We start from the raw sequence: 20,540 nt of genomic DNA, 5'->3' as shown, positions 1-20,540 counted from the left end.
GTGTAAACTGTGTTGTGGAGCGGAAAAAAGTAAACCACTGAACCGTGTCTTTAAAAGATGATCAGATTCTCTACGAAATGCACAAACAGACCATCATGCAACGTTAAAATACTGTGTTTTTATATTTTTGTGACTACATTGGGTAACCACGGCCTAGTTTTGTAGGCCAGACAAAATTATCCTTTTTTCTTTCCGGTGATGTCATACTTTCTTCATGTCACCAATTTCAGGTGGTCAGCAGGAAAAGCAGTTCAACACAAACCAGTCAAAACTGGTTGCTACTCCCGCAGTTATGGCTGCAGCTAAACAAGAGTAAATTGTATACAAACACATGAGGTCACTGGTGGGAAATGGTTGTCCTGTGGCCTGGAAAGAACAATAAAACACATCAAAAGTGTAGCATTGACAATTCTTTCTTCCGTAAATACAATTTTTGTATTTTTCAAACTGACGTATAATTCAGAATTTCTTATCCAGAATATGCAAAGTGAAGACCCTTAAAAAATTTCGTCTTACCATTCAATGCTGGCTTCTGCTTTTCTCCTTGTCAGCACCTGCATTCCTCTTTTAGTGCAAAAAGTATATACAGTGCCTTGCCAAAGTGCTCGTACCACCTTGAGCAATTTGTCACGCTGCAGCAACAGACTTCAATATATTTTACTGGGACTTCATGTGACTGACCAGCACAAAGTGGAACATAAATGTAAAACGGGAGGAAAGTGTTTATCAAACCAGCTCACAAAAATGAAACACTGCGTTACCGAGTCGTAGAGCCACGTTTAGTTGCAATTGAACCAGCAACTCTTTTGGAGCTTGTCTCTGTCAGCCCATTCTTCTTGACAGAATTTGTCTAATTCAGGCAGATTTAAGGAGGTGTGGGTTCTGTAGACAGCAGGTCCGGTGCCCATTTCCAGCGGTCTACATGGACAAATGTAATTATTAGGTTTTCTCCTGAGTTTGAAGCTGTTTTTTTTTTTTGCTGCTTCAGGAACAAAGCTCCACTAACAGTCTCTCGGCTTCCTCTCTGCAGATTAGCTGATCCCAGATTCAGCCTGAAAACAGAAAGACTAAACCAGGTCAGCAGAGCCAGTGTGTACAGCTGCTGAGCAGAGATCAGAGAGAAACAGGGGCTGGCTTTGCTGCTCTCAACAGCGCTGTCAATCATGCGCCCCACCTCACTGACTTCATCTATTCTCCTGTGGAATAAAAAAAAAGAAAAAAAAGGGAAAAAAAAAAAGGCCTCTCCACTTGTCAGGGAGGACGTGCCGTGCCTGAATGCAACAGCAAAACCCGGATCAAGTCGGGAGGGTTCCTCAATTGTGTGTCATGTCAGAAAGCTGAGCATCCACAGATTACCGCGGGTGTCATCATCATCATCATCTCTGAGGCTTCAAAGGGCGAAGGAAGGGAGAGAGGAAGAGAGGGCGGGGGGAGAAGGAGCTGGGTGGGTGTGGGGTGGGGTGGAGAGGGAATGAGGGTTAGTGGTGCGTTGAGCTACAGGAACAGGCAGCTTGAGTGGGAACTCTAGTACTTGTCATCGCGGCGGCGTGTTGCTGGAAAGCGTGAGGCAAGGGGTGTCAGCGGGAAGGCTGCAGGCAAAGCAGCAACAGCAATTAGAACAACAACAACAACAGCAGCAGAAAAAACAGCAGTGATAACAGCTCCCATCGCAAGCAGGAAGGTGAAGTGAGACAGGCTGGCTACGTTTACTTTATAAGGTAGTAAATGAGGCATTTTAGCGGCATGCATGAGGGAGTGTCTGTCTTTGTCTCTGTGCTTCGATGGGAGGAGGGCTGGGTTGCTGCCTTTCAAAATCAAATCTGCACTAAGGCCATTGTGAAGCAAAGTCGTTCGCTCCCTGGACCTTTTGCACCTTTTGATGTGACTAAGCTGGCATTTTTTTAAAGACAGATTTATTCTCAGCATCATGAACTTCTTTATTTCATCATTCTAAAATGGCGATCTTGACAAAACCTCGTCAAATCTCGTCATGAGCAACACCTAGCATGTTTAACTCTAATGTTTTACAAAGGGCATAGCACCGTCTTCCAGCACAATCAACAGTAATTATGTTAGCTTCAGTTGTTACAAAAATCAAATATGAATTAAAATAGATTTTCCTTCATTTCTCGCCTTGAAATTGGGCCTCTGTCTCTTTAAAACCTCCTGCTCTTTCTCAAACTCCAGGAAGTCATCGCAACATGGCTCCTCCATTAACCATTTAGCGACGTTTTCACCAGCCTTGCACTGAGAAGTGGCTTGCGTAATGACTTCAGCAGATGCACAGTTCCAGTGTCTGCTAATTGCTGCCGGCTAGTCTGAAGGAGCCGAGTGAGTGAGTTGTGGGGGAGGGCAGCTCTGTGAGGCGGAACCTCTGAAGCTTGGAAAACGCCGGTCTGAGGAGGAGCTGCGTCTCAAAGGCGGAGCTAGTTCCACCCAGCTGAACGGTTGCCGCGGGAGATTGAAGGATTTCTCAAACATGCATGAAAGAATCAAACCAACACTCCAGTTATGTTTTAAACGAGGGAATAACACAATAACATGATGTAAGGCTAAAAAAAAGTCCATTTTAAATAACACTACCCCTTTAAAACACTGATTTTCCTATTGAGATGAAAGAATTGGATTGTGTTTTTTGTTTTTTTTTATTGCCTCTTAGAAATAACAGATGTTGCATATATCCAAGGACGCACTCCTTTAAGCTATCACATTGATGCTTCCTGGTGCTAGCCGAATGTTCTGCCCGTTTAAGCATCAAAAATGTTGTGGGATTTGTTAAAAGGAGTGAAGAAATACTCATCAGGCAAACCAAATAGCTGGAAAATTAGTTCCAGACAGATTGAGTCTGCAGGCTTTCAAGGATGGTTCGTGTACAAGCAAACCCTTGTAAGCGCATAAGAGGGTGGATATCAAAGGAAATCGTACGTGTGTGTGTGTGTTGGGGTGCGGGCGTGTGTGTGTGTGAGTGAGTGTGTGTGTGTTATGTAAGGTGGTTCTGAGTGTACACACCCCTAATAAAATGCAGAGTTTCTTTCATGTAAAACATAAATAAACTAATATTTACCTTTACTCTAATTTGAACCAGTTCTTGCCCTTTCCAAATTGCGGAGAAAACTTTCAATTTGGTTCAATTAGACCATAAAACATTGCTTCGCTGTGGCGAACTGGTGGACCTCTCACCTGACTGAAGCCTTTGTACGATGAGATCGTTTTGATCCTTTGTTTCTTCTCTGCAAACTATGGTTTAAGGATGTGAATGCAAAAAAAACCAAACATTTATTACAGCTTAATCAGATTCACAAAAATGGATGATATGGAAACTCAGGAAAAGTCACTGCTTCTAAGTATTAGTGTGAGGGTGTAATGTAATTATTTTACATACCATCACTTAATGATCTATAGATTTTTTTTTTAAAGCTTAAAATCCAGAAATCCAGTTCGGTTAGAACAGTAGCACTGCTTTGCAAGCTCCAGTAAACATCTTTTTCTTTAAAGCAAAAATAATGAAAAGCATATTTTAGATGAAACATTGTGCAGCAAACATTTCTTCACGTTTTTAGTGTGCTGATGTGATGGATACCGGAGTGGTGACAAGAGTCAGAGAATGTTTGTCTCTGAGCTGACGCATTTCACTCCAAAGTACACTGTGTATTCAAATGTGATGCCAAGAATTCTTACTTAAACACTCATAGGTGATGAATGAAACGAGACTCCTAAGCGCAGAAGTCACTCCTTTGTTGTTTTTTTTTTTAACAAACTATTTGAATTATGAATCGACTGCAGCGTCTTTTAAGATATCATTTTCAAAACGTAGATAAGCTCTGATTGGATAAGTTTGTCATTTCTTTCTGACTGTGCCTTGAAAATTTAGAGAATAATTGAGGGGTATTCCATAAAATTAATCAGCACTTGTATTTTAAATGATAACTTATTACATTTTTGACTATAATCGTTACAAGAAAAAAAAAAAAAAACCCCAGCAGAAGTAGCTATGACTGATTATTTGCTGTAATTGGAAACATTAACCAGGGTCAAGGGTCATGGTCGTAGTTGTTTGATCATTGTTTTGTGGTTTAAAATGTCAAATGTTTGAGAATCTCCAAGTTTAGCTTTTCACTCACACAAGACCAGCGAAAGGAACATTTGAGTCCAATTGCCAGGTTTTCACCTTTCAATTGTTTTTTACTAAATCATTTAAAACACTCATGTTAACTTTTTTAATCTCAACATTTTAAACATAAGTGTGCTTTTAGTGAATCCTTTTCTCCGTTTTGATTAATTTACGAAGAAGCTCTCAAGACCCCAAACATGTTTATTCAGGACCCAAAGTGGGATCCCCCACCCAGTTTTGGAAAACATTGACCTAACCCGCACACAAAAAAAAGCTGCATTTCTGAAAAGTAAAAGGGTTCTCTAGATCAATTTATATTTTAATGGAATATGGAGAAGTCTGACATTTTGAAATGGAAAATTTGTACTGATTACTAATTATTAATATCTATTTTTGTAAATTTTACGAACACAGTCTGTTGAAAAAGTAAAGTGCTAAGGTAAAAAAAAACAAAAAACAATAAAGCAGTTGAAATCCAGACTCCCAAAGTAAATCTTGCTAAGTCACCGGTGAAGCTGTTTGGAGAGCCGTTGAATCAACAGTATAGGTTATTTTGGGGGCTGGTGACATGTAATCCAATATACAGACAGGTGGTTCTGTTATTGAGGCCCTCTGATGCTGAAATGGACTGAAACGTTAGAGCCGAGTCTCGAGGTAAACTGCTTTTGCAAGCATGTTTTCATTCTACAAAAAAAAAAAAAAAGAGTAAATCTCCTTGTTGTTTATTTTGATGTTACAAAAAGGGTGGGTGTAAGTGCGCTCGCCCTGTTAATAATTAGTCTGGCTGCACATTGAGGTGTCTGTGCGCTGCGGACTCCTTTCAGTGTGTGTGTGTGTGTGTGTGTATGTGTGTGCGTGTACGCCTCTGTGTGGGTGCGTGTGTCTGAGTGAGTAATAGCGCTTCCCCGGTGAATGCCTCCCTGCAGCCCACAGCCCATTATGTGCCGCGGAGAGGCGGAGGCGAGGGGCGAGGAGGAGCGCGGAGAGCCAGCAGCACGCACGCTCCATTAGCGGACCCACTGCCGCGCCGCTCTGCCGGTAATTTGCGTAACGAGGTTGGAGCGAGTTCCGCTGGCTGGCCGCGGTCTGACCGAGCGGAGCTGCTCTCCTCTCTGCTCTTCGTGTTCACACCGCCTGTCACCGCGCTGCCTCCGATGCAGCCCGTAGGAGCGGAGGAGGATAGACAGACAAGGGAGAGAGAGGTGGAGATTAAGCGCCTGTCCGTGTGTGTTGTGTGTGTGTGTGTGTGTGTGTGTGTGTGTGTGTGTGTGTGTGCACTTGCGCGCTCGTGTGTATTGTGTGTGCGTGTGCGCGCGCGCGTGTGTGCGAGGCAGCCTTCCGTTTCCCTTCATTTATTTCGCTCCGAGGTTCCGTTTTCCGCTGATGCTCAAGCGCCATCATGTGGACAAAAACGGCACAGCCGCCAACGCATACGCGTGGTAGCAGAGAAGAAAAAAAAAATAGACGACGTTTCGCAAAGGTACTCACAATCCTGGAACTTTTGCTCATTGTTTCTCATTATGAACACAGTTCGGTGTATCTAAATGGAATATTATAAATGATGGACAAACGCCACCAGAGAAATAAAGAACATAATGCGTGTATTTTATAACAAAAAAACCCCGAAAAATCCCTCGGGGTTGAAACCTTTCCACATAGTTTGCACGCTCTCCCGATGCATGCGTGAGTTCTCACTGGATACTCCATCTTCCTCCTATCAACACGTCTTCTTGCCTCTCGTCTTCTGACTGCTGGACGTAGACACTCACACTCTACGAGGTTTTAGTTGTCTCATCCATCATTCAAAACGTTAACGTGTCAGTGACAAGATGTCGGATCTGCACAGTTAAGGGGAAACATGAAAACCTACACACACATGACTATCCTAAAAAACCTGCAGGCTGAGGCAAGGTCAGCTAATGAAATGCCGAGAGGTTCTTGAGGAGAAACTTTGTTGCAAAATCATCCTAACCTGTAAATATCTTAGCTTTAAAAAAAAAAACAACAACTTTAAATCCAAATTTAGTAAAAACATTCACACGTCCTTCCTCAAGCTTGTCTAAATAGTTTGCTGGAGTTTTGGTTCATTTCTTCCACAGACGTTATGGACGTCTCATGACGTCTGCAGCAAAACACCTTTGCAACCTGATGCTGCCACCCCCGTACATCCCAAATGATATTTTAAGTAAGGAACAAAAAGTGAAGATGTTCCCCCCACCCCCCAAAAATCACAGGAATAAATTGTTAATGTGACAAATTAATTCACTTGTGTTGCAGTGGCAGGTTTTCTATATGCAAAGTGATTTGAATAGACAATAAATGATTGTGTCGCAATGCAAAAGCTATCTATACAAAGCAGAAATTAATTTACACCAAGCAAAACTGTTATTCTGTATATTTATTGATAATAAGACCACTGATGGTGACTTAGTCAGTAGTAGACAGCATGGTGCGGTTCTTCTTGGGCCTCTAGTGACCCCTAGTGTAAGATGGATGGTATTACAGTTTAGTATTTACAGAACAAAAGTTTGGAGAAGAGAGCGCAGGAAAACATACATCCACAAATCAAATTTACAGATTTTTATAAGGAAACGCCACAATTAAATACTGACCAAAATAGCAAAATAAAATAAAAATAAAAATCACAGCTGGAGCCACAACATCTACTAAATGCTCGCACACACACTTACACACCCACACTCACACGCCCACACACAGACATAAAAAGAGAGATCGAAAACATCTGGACGAAGCTGTAAACTAAATACCAACAAACTATAATAAGTTTAGAGCTAAAGTGTGCATTATTTCTCAACTAAACATCACCCACAATTATTTTTTTTATTTATTTTTTTTTTATCTCAGTGCAAGTTTCTTACAAACTATCAAACAAATACCGACTCCGAGAGCTCGGCGTGGATTGAAAAACCATGACACGACAGTTATACCGATTAGCATATTAGATTGTGAAACAACACGTCATATAAATTACATTTCCCATACATATCTACAGATGAGGATGATGATGGCAGCAGCAGGTCGATGAGTTACACAGAACAACCGTAAGTCGTCGATGTTCGCCGAGTGATTCCCACTGATCTCTCTGCTCGCAGGCAGACAGACTGCTGAATATTTCACCAGAAGAAAATGACTTAACATCCCGATCGCTTGAAGAGGAAAATTGTCAACAACGGCTAAAATGTAAACACTACAAAAGCTTAGCAAAACTTCACTAAAAATGCAAAACTACTCTTGGATCGACAAGCAGCATCCTGCGATCTAAATCTCTTCCCACGTCTTACCAACCACACGACAGAGTCCTAACATGAACTACGTATGTTCAGATCCAAACCAGTGATTCTCAGATGTTGTTCTTTTTATCTGACAGTATCCTACGCACTGTAGGTGCCTGCGCAAGGCGACAATGGTAACGAAAACAAAAATATGGCTAAGTCACAAAATTCATTCAGAGTCTGAAGAGACCTGGTCACAACTTTATCCAAAACTGCAAGAGTTTAGCAGGCCAGATTTTAATGCCAGGTGTAAGTTGTCATGTTTAACTAGGTCAGTTTGGATCAAGCCAGGAAGGACGACAAAAAATAACCAGAAATTAGTTTTTCTCTTCAGTTTCTTTAAGTCATACGAACAGCGGGACATGTTTTAATATTGTAACTTTCATGATACCACTAAATAAAGATTCCCTAGGTTATGTCTAGTGTCGACATTAGGTTTGATGGGCTCTTCAAACTCTTGATTAATTCATTTTTACATGTAGAACTGATTAAATAGCTTAAATATTAGTTCCTTTTTACCCATCTTATGCCTAAGAATGCATTTTCTTGTTTCACAGTGAGAATTAAAACGCAAGAAATCAAATTTGTTAACTTATTTGGCTTTCTAAATTTCATATACTATGGGCAAAAAAATATTTTTCATTATTGTGGTTAAAAATACTCTGCAGCAGTTTCCCCTTTCGCCTCCTTTAGCAACATAACCTCTCCTCCTTAGTGCACATAATCAAGTAACAAAAGACTACAACCCCTACGGGAATACACAGTGATGAGCAACGACAAATGGAAAACTAAACCTACCAATGGAAGGGTTACTTTCAGGTTTTTAAGTAATGCCCTTCTGAGGCTGTCCTCTCTGCTCCCCCCTGCCCTCTCAGGGCCGCACCGATCAGAGAACAAAAAAACCCCACCAATGAGCAACTTTTACATCAAGCGTTGATGTGGTGCGTGGTACAGAAAGCTTTGATGCATCTGCAGCAAGTCAAGAAATGGTGCTTTACAATAAGTTACATAAAGATATTACACTGAGATCACAGGCAGAGAGACGAACGGAGGCAGCTTCCGATGCAGGTGTGTGATGGGAGTTTTGGGAATTCATTTCAGTCCTGCGACAAGAGACTTTGTCTCTTCTTCTCTCCATCTCCCTGATAAGATAAAGAACATTTTAGTCTTGGAGTAGTTTGTTTTTTATTTTTATGTTTTTTTGGAGATGTGCTTCAATTTTAATAACTGCGTCTCACCTGCCACGTCACATCAGCTAGACCATCTCATATTGATTGGCTGTGATGATCCTGGACAGACAGCAGGCCAGCAACATGCCAATCAGCTGAAAACAGAAAAACACACGCAAAGTGAGCTTCAATGAACCATTGCAAATCATAATGAACCTTTTTTTTTTTTGGAACATTTTTCTTCCTTCACCTGCGAGAAGGCGATCCCAAACGTCACGCCAGCAATGATGGCCATGTTGGTTTCCATGAATGAAGTGACCAACTCAAAGCAGCCCTGAAACAAAGGGGGCATGTTAGTCTGCACAGGAAACAGGGACACGTTATATGCGCAAAGTAAAGGCAAGATGGGTGTATGGGAGAGTATCTGAGGCAGCTGTTAGTGTATGGAGAAGCCGGGAGGTTTTGAAGAGATTCATTTATCTTTGGAAAAGCACAAAGAAAATGGTGAACAATCAGAACCTACCTGGTGGTAGACCTTGCTTGGCGCTACAGTTGCATTGCGGAGATCATCTGGGTTACAATCAGAGGAGTTAAAGCAGCAGCTGGCAGGGATACCGTTGGAGGGGTAAAACACGCTGCCAAACCAGTTGGTGTAGTTATAAACTCCACAGCAACGCAGCTACAAACCCAAAAACAAACAAAAAAAAGCACTTATTCCTCAGAATTATACAGGAAAATATTCTACAATAAAAACAACACTACTACTGACAACTTTTAGGAGTTTTCTGGGACTATGGTGCTATTGTTTATTGAAATGCACCTTCCTCCAATCTTCCTCTATCATACATTTGATTTTACAACAAACACAAACAGGTTGTTGTTAACCTTTAATAAGTCTCTGGCTAATTAATAAAACACACCCTTTAACAGAACAATATATACGTCTCTGCCAGAACTGCAATCTGCTTGCTACATGGTAGCATTAACTAAATAATTAACTACTACTTTAACTTGAACATGCCGTCAAACAATACAGAGAGGCATACATACTGTGTGCACCATTACCATGACAACCAGAATAATTTGTACACATTATGGTGACTCAGAGAGGACCAAATTAATCATTTAGTCAAATAATCTTAGCTCACTGGCGTGTTTTCACCCAATTGCACAGGATAAACGTGGTATAGAAAACTCAAGTGCCTGAGCTTGGTGTTAAAACAAAAGTCTTTAGATCACCAGTCTAAAGCAAATTTGAACTCTTTGCTTGTGCAGCATAGACATGAGTCCAAGTTGAGACTCAAGTCATTAGAGCACAAGTATAATTGAAGTTTGAAGTTTTTGTGGAACTTAAAGGCAAGTTGAGACTAAGACTGACAATGGAGTGCCAGACATTGACTCTAGGTCAGTGACGTGCGGTCAGGGGAGGCAGGTGAGGCAGAGCCTCACCTGTCATCACGGAAGAATAATGTAATGATCAAATATCTTATATTGCTATTTTCACACTGTGGTTTGTACTATGAAGTATTTATTTTCCATTTAGCTTAACCAATTTTGATTATTTTTTTCTTCAAAATCGCTGAATTTTCGCATTTTCCCATTTAAATGCTCAGAAGCGAAGACGGTGAGGCAGCAGCGAGCTGAGCCTCACTTGGGATTGATCAACCTCTCGCTAACTACGCTGGCTGCCATTCTATGAGAGCATGTTCCTCCTGTCTGTACGTCGCCAATAAAATGGTTTAAAAAGGTTTAATATATGAACAGATTTTCCATAATTTAGCTTATCTATATAATGTACAGTGCTTTTTGTCACAAACTGTGTGTGTGTAAGGTGATTCGTGGGCTGAGGAGCGATCATAAGGCAGGGAACAGACTCAAAGTGAGGCAGGCAGTTCTCTTGCTTCATGGCAGGGGGCGCTCATGATCCCAAACATTGTGACTCCACAACTGCAGAGTAAGAGACAGCGAGCTAGCGATACAGTAAGTAAGTGAAGCTACATGCAAGGAGTCTATGTGTAGCGTGGCCGATACAGAGAGCGAGAAAAAGGTGGTTTTGAGTTGTACTTCAATGTTTCCCTTTGCTGTGCAGCATAGCACTAAATTAATCATATCTATTTTTCCAAGTTTCATTGAGTAAACGGAATTATTCTACCTTGGCAGCATATGTGAAAGTATAGTCTTTTTGCCCTTCAATGTTGTCCGTATGCGCGAAATTTCCATATGCAAGCAATAACATGCAGGGGGTCTTATGATTTTTGATTAAGTCAGTGCCTCACCAGCCATGAACCTCACTGCATGTCGATGCTCTAGGTGGAGAATCTTCTGAGGGTAAGTCTAAGTCAAGTCTAACATTTGATTCGTGTGGCGGAAGCAATTCCACGTCATGTCTGAAATGTTTGATTTTTCATCTTAAGCACAACTTGACTCAAAATTGCAAAGTCTCCATTTCAGCTCCTTTATTAAGATTTTGTAAACGTTTTTGAGTGTACTGCAGGCTAGTCTACTATATCTCATATACCTGTGTGGTTAAGAAGCAGGCCGTAAAGCACTTAATCAAAGGTAACCAACCTTCTAAAGTGTGGACAGTATCATTTTCCGAGTCTGTGACTCGGCTTTATGTTATCACTCACACTGTTCTGCAAGTAGTCAACAGCACGGCTCGCCTCATCCTTAGCATTGTAGTTCAGGACTGCGTCGGTGTAAGTCCTGCGAAAGTTTCCCTTTATCTGCAAAAACACGGACACACACTTAAGTCCAATATGTCGACACAGACTTGCACAACTGCAAAGCTGCAGTGAAGCGCCTCTGACCTCATGACGAAACACAAATCCAGAGATCCCAGCCACAAGCTCCGCAAGGAAGACCAGTGAGAGAAACATGGCGTACTACACAAAGAGGAACGAAAGCGGGAGATTTGCATTGATAACATGAAACCGTTGAGGTGAATATCATTTGCCTTTCGATGCTTACTCTCACATAACCATGATTAAGCGAACAAGGTACCAAGAAGGACCTACTAAATAACTCATATCTTCACTCAGGATAAAGGTAAGGCATTGTTTCCTCAAGTCATGTGACCTGCGGTTAATTCATCAGTACTTCTCACTCTTACTGCAGAACAACACCTACAGGTTCTTACCAGCTTCAGCATCCATGGGCTTCCTCTGCAGGTGGCAAAGCATCCAAACAGGCCGAAAACGATGATGACAGTCCCGGTGCCAATGAGGACGTACGGGGCGTTGGTCGAGTTGTCGGCGATGAGGGAGATGTACGGGCCCAGCATCAGCTTCCCCCAGACTCCCACTGCCAGCAGGATGGCTCCCGTTATCTAAAAGGATGAAAGAGATATGGCACAAGGAGCTGAATGAGAGCAGGGAAGGAGAGGCCTTATTCTCGACACTTATTTCAACAGTTGTGTTTCTGCGGCACGCAAAGGGGAGAGACGAAGAAATGGGGATCAAGGTGGAACAAAAAGGAGAGCAATTATAGTAGGAGGAGGAGCCGGAAGATAGCAGACAAAAAAAAAAAAGAAGAAAATCATCAGGAGCATGAGGTGCCAATCACCTGCTCTGTGAATATGCCTACATTCACGCACGAGAACATCAAATCAAAGGAGCTCTTTGATCCGAGGCGAGACGCTTCCTCCTGTTGCGCCTCTTTTAGCATTTCAAATGAATGCGGCGGATAAAAGAGCGCGTTGTTCGAGGCAGATGAAGCAGCGTGTGTCTCAGCTGGGTTTGTCTCGCTGGCGCTGGAAACAGAGCAGGGCGGTGAACGGCTGCGGATGATCCGACTCCGGCGAGGGATGCCTCATCCTGCTAACCATTGTCTGCTAGAGACGAGGCTGCTCAACATCCAGCTGCCAGACCTTCTGATTACAAAGGGAACGCTCGGCGCTAATATTCTCTGCTCCTTTAAAACTGATGTGAGCACAACACTCACCTCCCTACCTTTAACGGCCCCTTCCTCTAAACTGTGCTGTCCAGAGACAAAAAGGAACAGAATTATTTTTATTTAACGCAACAGAGCTCCTCGCATTTACTTTTGTCTGTAGCTTCGGCGGGCTTTCTTCAAAATTAGCTATTTTAGATTTTATTGGGAAGAGTAAATATGGAAGAGGCTACTTTCTTCCAAGATTTCGTCAGACGAGACAAAATCTTTCTGGTTTGCTTTCAAAACCGCTAATAAAAAAACATAAATAAATACACCTTATGTTTCTTTTTGGTTTACATGCAATTAAAATAAATTCAGGAGGGAGACACGTTGGAGGTTGCAAAGCACTCCTGGCGTTTGATTTAAAGCATATGTATGTATTTGAATGGCCTACTCAAAGTTCAGGCCTAAATCCAACTGAGAATCTGCAGCTGGATCTGCAAGCATATGTCAACAACATGTGTCAAGCACTTATTGACACATTGCAAAAGAGGTTTAACAACTATCTCTACAGCCTGCACCTTTACAAAAGGGCCTTACTAATGTGTTGCGATACAATGTGGACACTCGTATAAATTTGCATGAATTTCCAGAACAGGTATAGAAGAAAGAGTCATAATTATGTCTGGAAATTATTAGTCCGAGTGATGATTAACCCAATGCTGCTTTGGTATTTTAAAAAGCCTTACATTACATGATCAGCTTTACTTGTTTTCAGTTCAAAAGCCTGAAGATATTTAGTCATTTTTTTAGTATTGCTATACCACTATCAGTTGTTTTACCTTTCAGCCTTAACGCTGTGTGTGTGTTGATATTATTCACGTAAAGGAATATTTTTTTTGAAGTAAGCAAAACTGGTGAAAATGAGCGTTATTGACAACTTGTGGGCAGTTAGATGCAGAGGTGAGGATGCCCACACAGGATGTCGTCACACACAGTCGAGGTTTTTATTTCTGTTCACAAACCGAAGGTTGGATCTTCATCAGATTTCCAGGGTAGGATGATACTACTGCGACAAAAACGAATGTATTCTCATCTGTACATGTGTTATGAATAATTTTGGCGAGAGAGAGAGCGCCTGTATATTTACATCTTTGTTGTTTCTTATATTTTGGTGCATAATTCTTAAACTAGGACAAAAAAAACCCATCAACTAGCAAATGAGAGGATGGAAGAATGTGTTGACAGGACAACTATTAGTGATGAAGTCCCGCTCAAAGTTTGTAAGTAATCATGTGGGCCCTGTTTGCTACCCTAGATGTAGAGGGACATACCAAACCTACCCAGTTTGAACCTTTTTGCCTATATTCCAAACATTTAAATGTACACACCAATGCAGCACTTTCCCCTCTAGGAAATGTGGTGGATGACTTTCTTCAGCTGGGAAAGGGAAACTGGTCAAAGTTGATGGAAAGATGGGCAGAGCAATCCAGAGAATAAGACTGGAGAGAAGGTTCACCTTCCATCAGTTCAACGACCTCAAAATATACAACCAGAGTTACAACGAAACGGTTTACCAAAGAGTAATTGCATATAAAAGTTGTGCTAATGAAAGGCCTGCTTTAAAAGGTTAGTTCAATTTTTTTTCAAATGAGGTTCTTAGAAGTTGTGGGTAACATGTTGTATCAGTGTGAGTTTACAAAACAACTTAAATAAATCCTCTGATTGGTGGATTCCTAACAGCCTGTCAGACATTTTACTTTAGTAATTTAAGACGCCTCAAAACAAAAACAGTTTCCATGTGTTAGCTTCCACCACCCGTAAGAATGTACCTCCTCCGTCAACAAGTTCATGTTGAAATGGCAACTTTCTACAAAAGATGACAAAACCTCATTTCAACATAATCGAAAACAGCCAATCAAATCCAATTTTTGCATTAAAATTGCAAAAAAAAACAAAATATAAGTTTGAACCCAACAAGAATAAAATAATTTTAAGTGCCACATTTTCACGGCGAAGGCATCTTCATGCAAAGTGCGTCTAACAACATTCCCACTATTAAATAGTTTTTCTGCTTCTGATCTTAATTTTTTAATTTTAATATCTTATTTTTCAAAAACTTCAGTTGTTAGATGTGGAAAGTGTAAAGAGCAGTAGATAGATAGATAGATAGATAGATAGATAGATAGATAGATAGATAGATAGATAGATAGATAGATAGATAGATAGATAGATAGATAGATAGATAGATAGATAGATAGATAGATAGATAGATAGATAGATAGATAGATAGATAGATAGCATTTATTGTCATTGAACAGGATTCAACGAAATTTCTATTGCAACTCCCGTGCAAAAAGTCAAATATATACAAAAGCCCGAATGACTTGCAGCTGTAAGTGCAGTGAAAGGTAGTTCTAGAAAGTTTTTTTTTCTTTAGTTTATTTAGTTTTTAATTGCATGCTTTCATGTTATATATTTTTTTGCCAATAAATGTAAACATTTTTATTCCAATCCAACAATTAAAAGACAGGAGCTTATTATTATGGTCTGAAGTCAAATAACATCTAATAGAAGACAAACAAAACATCTAAAGCACTTTTAAGTAAAGCCTTCCACTCCATTTAGTCGACGCCCTGATAAACTAAAGGGCTTAAGGCTGATGATTTAATTTGTCAGTAATATTATTAGTATTTCTATTAACAGTGATTGAGCCGGTCAGCACAGAAAGTTATGTCAGTGAGTCTTGCCTTTGATTATCATAATCTCTCTAATCATGTTGTACACGATCCTGTCCTCCAAACAGCTGCTGCTTCGCACAAACAAACAATTTGGTGTCGTTGCTGGAGAGCAGCTCTCCATGCCGCTGAGGGGCTGAAGTCTGGGGAGGATTATTGAAGCTGCACGCCTGAGGCTGAATTCCACACACCCTGAGACGCTCTTTCTTCCTCCCTTTTCTGAGCCCCACAACCCCTCGTCGCCTCTCGGCCCCCTCTCGCATGTTTTGTTTGAAATTCAACGCCGACCACCGTGGTTACAGCGCTGGGTTTAAAACAGGTCACCCTCCCCTCTCCTCCTACCCTCCCCCGCCTCCCTTCGCTTCTCTTTCAATTCGCCTCCCACTCGGCCTGATAAAGAAACAGAAGGTGCGATCACAAAATATGCTCACGAAGGACGAGGAGCCGACTGCAACACCTGCTCCGCGTTTTTTGCATCTCCTGTCCCCTGGCATGTATTTAAAGAATGGTGCCACTTCTTCACAAGCTCACGACAAAGCTTTGAGACAGTGAAACCTACAAGCCCAGGACTTGGACACCTCTCCTATTTCGAACCAGCTTTTCACCCCTCAGAGGAGTGGAGGGGTGGGTGGGAATTGTGCCAAGCTTGAGATTCCCCTCCACTCTGGCTGCCTGAAACCCGACGCTCTAGATGGTGGAGTGCACCCGTGGACCACCGACTAAATATAAAAAGTTCACGTCTGTGACTGTGGCTCTGCTCAGCTCCGTCTCTCAGCTCTGCAGGACTTAAACCTGACGGCTGAAATCAGCTTTCCTATAACATTTAGCTTTAATGAGATCCAGGAAAAGGTATTCAATCATGTTAGTCGGGGTTTACAGAGAGCGTGGGAAGCATAATAATGAGTTCTTAAAACAATTATTGATGGGTAAATCAGTTCCAGATTAATTAAATGACCTTATTCCTGAAAATGAGTCAGAGGAACCTGTCAGAAGAATTGTACCAAAACCAATGAAATTTTGCGATTACCCCGATAACTCATCTTGTTTACCTTGCAGTTGCATGGTCGCAATTCAATTCAAATTCAAATATACTTTATTGTTCCCAAAGGAAAGTTAAATAAATAGATTAAAAGAAGATTATACTATTTTAATTTTATATTCAAATCCTATATTAGACTTATGTTTATAAACCACTCAGTGTCATAACAAATCAATCTGAAGAATAAATTTTTGGCATTTCCAATGAAACTTATACACCATTTAAGGAGGTTTATCCATATTTCCCAGGAGTCGAATTTATTCAGAATGAACACTTCAATTGTTTTGCAAGAAATGTAACTTCAGTGATTCTTGACTCTAGTTATAATCAATACAACATTGTCAACTACAGACTGCAGTGGCAGGCAAGTTCTCTCTTTTCACTTGGCTCAGACACAGAAGAAACAAAATCAGCTAAAGTCATAATAAACTGAAATTCACTGACTGAAAGTGATTTTCAAACTTCTATGGCGGCTTTGTATTAACAGAGGATGGATATAAAGTAAAAGCGGTGAGCACTAATGTAATAAATGGCATGCTCATCAACAGCCACTGCAGTCACCTCAGTGGTCTGGCTGTTTACTTCCTGCTGCAAGGGTCAATACAACCGTGTCGATTATAAGACTGCAATACAGTAAGCATGTTTTTTATCGACTCTCACAATTGTATGGGGGGACACAGCGGCATGGTTGGTAACACTGAGATAACTTCTCTAAACCCAAGAGATTCTTGTCTTCTTGAGATTTTTTTATTTTCTTTTAAACTAAATATGTTACATTTAGTTGTTTTTTTTATTAAAAAGAAACTAAATATATTACATATGACTTGTCTTGAGTGATGAATGCAGTTTTGCATAATAACAAAACCCTATTAATGATTTGTAGTATCAAACCTTTATAAAAATGCTCCAGATGTACTGACTCAATATGCTGGAAAAATAAAAGACGTCCCATAGTGCTGTACTGGTTTGCATTACACTGCAGGGTGTGTCTTATGTTTTGCTTCCTCTGCTGTAGAACAGCAAGATAGCCAGACAGTGCAGATAAATCTTTGGTACACACTCTAAAGGAAGCCCACTTTCCTCTCTTTTATCTCAGACTTGTCACCACGCTACTTATATAGCCTTACCAATGCTAATGTAAATTTTTGTTTTGTTTGGTCTTGGTTTCATTAATTTCTTTGGTAAATTCTCTGGGTTTTATTTTTAAGCTGATGTAAACTGGACGAGTTTGATGCATAAACCATGCAGCCTAACTCAATCTGCCAATCATTTGTGTAATTACGGAAAGATTTTGACATGGTGAGTTTGTTAAAGAGGTGCGGCTGATATGTTAGACAAAATAATGATGGAATGCGACACAGCCACCGAGCGTCAAGAACAGATTCAAGCAATGGTAAAGTAAAAGAAATACCAAGAGTTTAACCTCTAGATGTTCATTTTTGCAAAATAAAAATAAACTGTCTGTGCCTTATGTACAGTTATAGCCCATCGCTATAGTTTGATAACGCATCATCATCCTTATATGTTACCCACTTCCTGTTTTAAAGAGGTGCAAATTATTCAGATTTCGATGGCTCTAATATGACATTTGTCCTGTGAACCACCTAAAGGAGGCTCTACAGCACTAAAATACATATTATATTTTTGCATAAGCTGAAGGATATATTGTCTTGAGTTTTCCCCAAGGTTTCCTTCCAGTGGGACAAAACCTCAAAAGACAGCAGCCATCCTGATCAGACACCAAAACAACAGCTGACTCCTTTTGATGTGACGGAGCAGCAACTCTAATTTAAGCTCCACCAGATGACAGATTTGTCGTAGACTGGAGACAAATGATCAGATTTTTTTTTTGTCCATTGTTACCCATAATTCCCAGCTGGGAAAATACACAATCAGTCTGCAGTAGATGGACACAGTTGGGAGGGAGAGAGTCGACCTAAACAGCAAGATACTGTATGTTGCCAACAGGGAATAAACAATAGAGGATGGGACACAACATCAGCTGCAGGTGGTTTTGTTAGGTTTGATTTTCAAGCCTTTTCTTTTTTTTTTCTACTTCATTTGTAACTATACGACCATAAACTCAAAACTACCACACAAACTACAACCCAACTTTTTAAATTACTGTATCAAACTTAGCAAAATGCTTAGAGATAAAAGAGATAAGCAACAAACAAAACACACACACAGCAGAGAGAATTATGTCTAAAATAAATAATGAGATGCATTTTTCTAATTATAAAGAGAAAACTCAGCATGCTCTTAAATTAAGACGGTTCAGCAAATTCTAAAGTAAAACAGGTTATTTCACCAGTGATTTAGTTAGGATTTAGTCGTCAAAGAATCAACATCTTCTTGTAAGCGGAAACTCAACACAGTCAACTGGTATGTTAAGTTAGACCTTTGCTTTAGTTGGTTTGATAAACCCTGAAGTCTGGGATCCAGTTAAGTGTCTGATTCTCATTCTTTCAGTTGTGAAACAAGACCAAAAAAAAGGCAAAAACCTGTTTGTTAGTTCAAACTCCCAAGTGTCTGCAAAATCTGTGAAGACTGGGAAAGTCGTGTACCCAGATTGAGTTTCTGTTTTTGTGGGCTGGTCTCTTTCTCGTTCACACACTGACACTGGGGTGAAGCTGGGATTTTAACAGCACAATATTCATGCAGGTTTCACTTTTAATTCCACCCCATCTGTAACTTATTTCTCCACAAAGGACTATAGACAATACCATTGTTGATTTTATCTAACAATAGCATACTAATGTTTATTAGGACGCTGTATATAAACCTCAACCTATTTTTGTTAAAGCAACCCAATTATTAAAATGTATCTGAGCTATACGCAGCGTCATATTTTGGTAGAGGCTAGGATAAAATAGTAGCTTTTAGCTATACAATCAATATATATTCAATGATGGTAGTGTAAGCAGAGATTTCCTGTGGGGATAATCCCACTCAAAGTGAAAGTGGGCTTTATTAACGGTGTTACATTCCAGCACTGAGGCTGGGTAAATAAAGGGGCCCTTTAAGAATGTATAGGAGACACAATAAACTGCACAGTATCCTACAAAAAAACAGGCCAGTCTCCCATGCAGCGCCTTCAAAGCTGCTCTTTAATTATTTTTTTTTTCCTCCCTCCACCTCGCTCACATCGACCATGATGCTACAGTGAGATAAAAACGCGCTGACGCCCAGCAGCCAATAAATGAGCAACCTTAGACCCCCGGTTACATAAGGAGTTACTGCGGGCGATTCCAAACGCTAAAAACACAGTCGCGGCGTTAATAGTCTCAGTCCGTGATTTTTTTTTTACAATTTTTTTTTTGCAGGGGGGCTTAGTCAACAGCACGGATGCATCGCTGATGCTGGCACCGAGCGGCCTTTCATCACGCACAACAAAAACACGCACAGCGGCGGAGGCGGAGCGGCAAGATTTGTTCTCGGTTAGGAAAGGTGAAGGAGTAAAAAAAAAAAAAAATATATATATATATATACAGAGAGAGAGAGAGAGAGAGAGAGAGAGAGGCTACATACCCAAAAGACGAAGGAGTAGACTATAAGGAGCGTTTTAAGGCAGGTGATGACCGGTTTGGTCTCCATTGTGGTGCTGTGTCGGATCGAGCCGCTGTGGCGATAATAACAGGAGCGGAAAAAAACAGAAACGTCTCCGCGGCTGGTCGCGCTGCGCTGCGCTGCGTCCTTCGCGGATGCGGCCGCACGGCGTCACTGTCCGCCCGCAGGTTGCGCCGTTAGTTTCTATGCTGCATCAAACAGCTCTTCCCCTCCTCCCTCCTCCGACACTGTGGAGACAAATATGGTCCCTATCGTGGAAGCATGGGGTTTGTTGAGCGGCGGAGGAACATATAGACCCCTCTACTTCATCGAAAACACCCCTACATGCGCACTAGAGGGTTTTGTGGGTTACATAAAAACAAAACCAACGCGACCAGAACAGTGAAATATATTCAAAATGGGCTTTTTTAAAATTTATTTCGTCTCGTCACATTTTCCATAAAAACAATAATTATATTCAAACCAATCTGTTTACACTCTGTCACTTAAATCTCTGTGTTTAACCTGAAACAGTAAAAAAAAAAGAGGTGAGGTCATCGTGCAATTAGCGAGGTATAGGTAGCAGTCATGAAGACAATAATTTATTACATGTAAATACGCATTATCCTTTTGAATAACGAACGTATTTTGTCAAATTAATGTTAATTTCAAATAATTTTATTTGCCTTTAAACTAGAAGACATGAAAAAGCCAAATCGAGCGTCCACCACCCTCGAACTTTTGCATATTTTGTCCCATTACAATAAC

At 40.7% G+C, this 20,540-nt stretch overlaps 1 protein-coding gene across 1 annotated transcript; it reads right to left on the bottom strand.

Moving 5' to 3' along the window:
• Window positions 1-6,494: 6,494 nt before the first annotated feature.
• On the bottom strand, window positions 6,495-20,062 carry tspan7 (tetraspanin 7). The gene is made up of 8 exons (XM_005798032.2): window positions 19,755-20,062; window positions 11,713-11,901; window positions 11,384-11,458; window positions 11,204-11,299; window positions 9,097-9,252; window positions 8,824-8,907; window positions 8,643-8,728; window positions 6,495-8,546 (listed from the first exon to the last, which is right to left on the bottom strand). Exons 1-7 carry the CDS (start codon window positions 19,818-19,820, stop codon window positions 8,660-8,662), a joined length of 735 nt encoding a protein of 244 aa, XP_005798089.1. The 5' UTR covers window positions 19,821-20,062; the 3' UTR covers window positions 6,495-8,546; window positions 8,643-8,659.
• Between the last annotated feature and the right edge of the window lie 478 nt (window positions 20,063-20,540).

The sequence above is a fragment of the Xiphophorus maculatus genome, chromosome 7 (assembly GCF_002775205.1).
Source record: "Xiphophorus maculatus strain JP 163 A chromosome 7, X_maculatus-5.0-male, whole genome shotgun sequence".
Lineage (NCBI taxonomy): Eukaryota > Metazoa > Chordata > Actinopteri > Cyprinodontiformes > Poeciliidae > Xiphophorus > Xiphophorus maculatus.
The sequence above is the reverse complement of the archived record's forward strand: the minus strand, read 5'-3'. Positions and strand labels throughout refer to the sequence as shown.

Excerpts from the sequence above, each read along its gene's own strand:
- tspan7 (XM_005798032.2), bottom strand. The coding sequence starts at position 19,820 with ATGGAGACCAAACCGGTCATCACCTGCCTTAAAACGCTCCTTATAGTC. Across the intron at positions 11,902-19,754 it reads TCTACTCCTTCGTCTTTTGG|ATAACGGGAGCCATCCTGCT; the intron begins GTATGTAGCCTC and ends TCATCCTTTTAG. Across the intron at positions 8,908-9,096 it reads CAAGCAAGGTCTACCACCAG|GGCTGCTTTGAGTTGGTCAC; the intron begins GTAGGTTCTGAT and ends CCTTTGTTTCAG.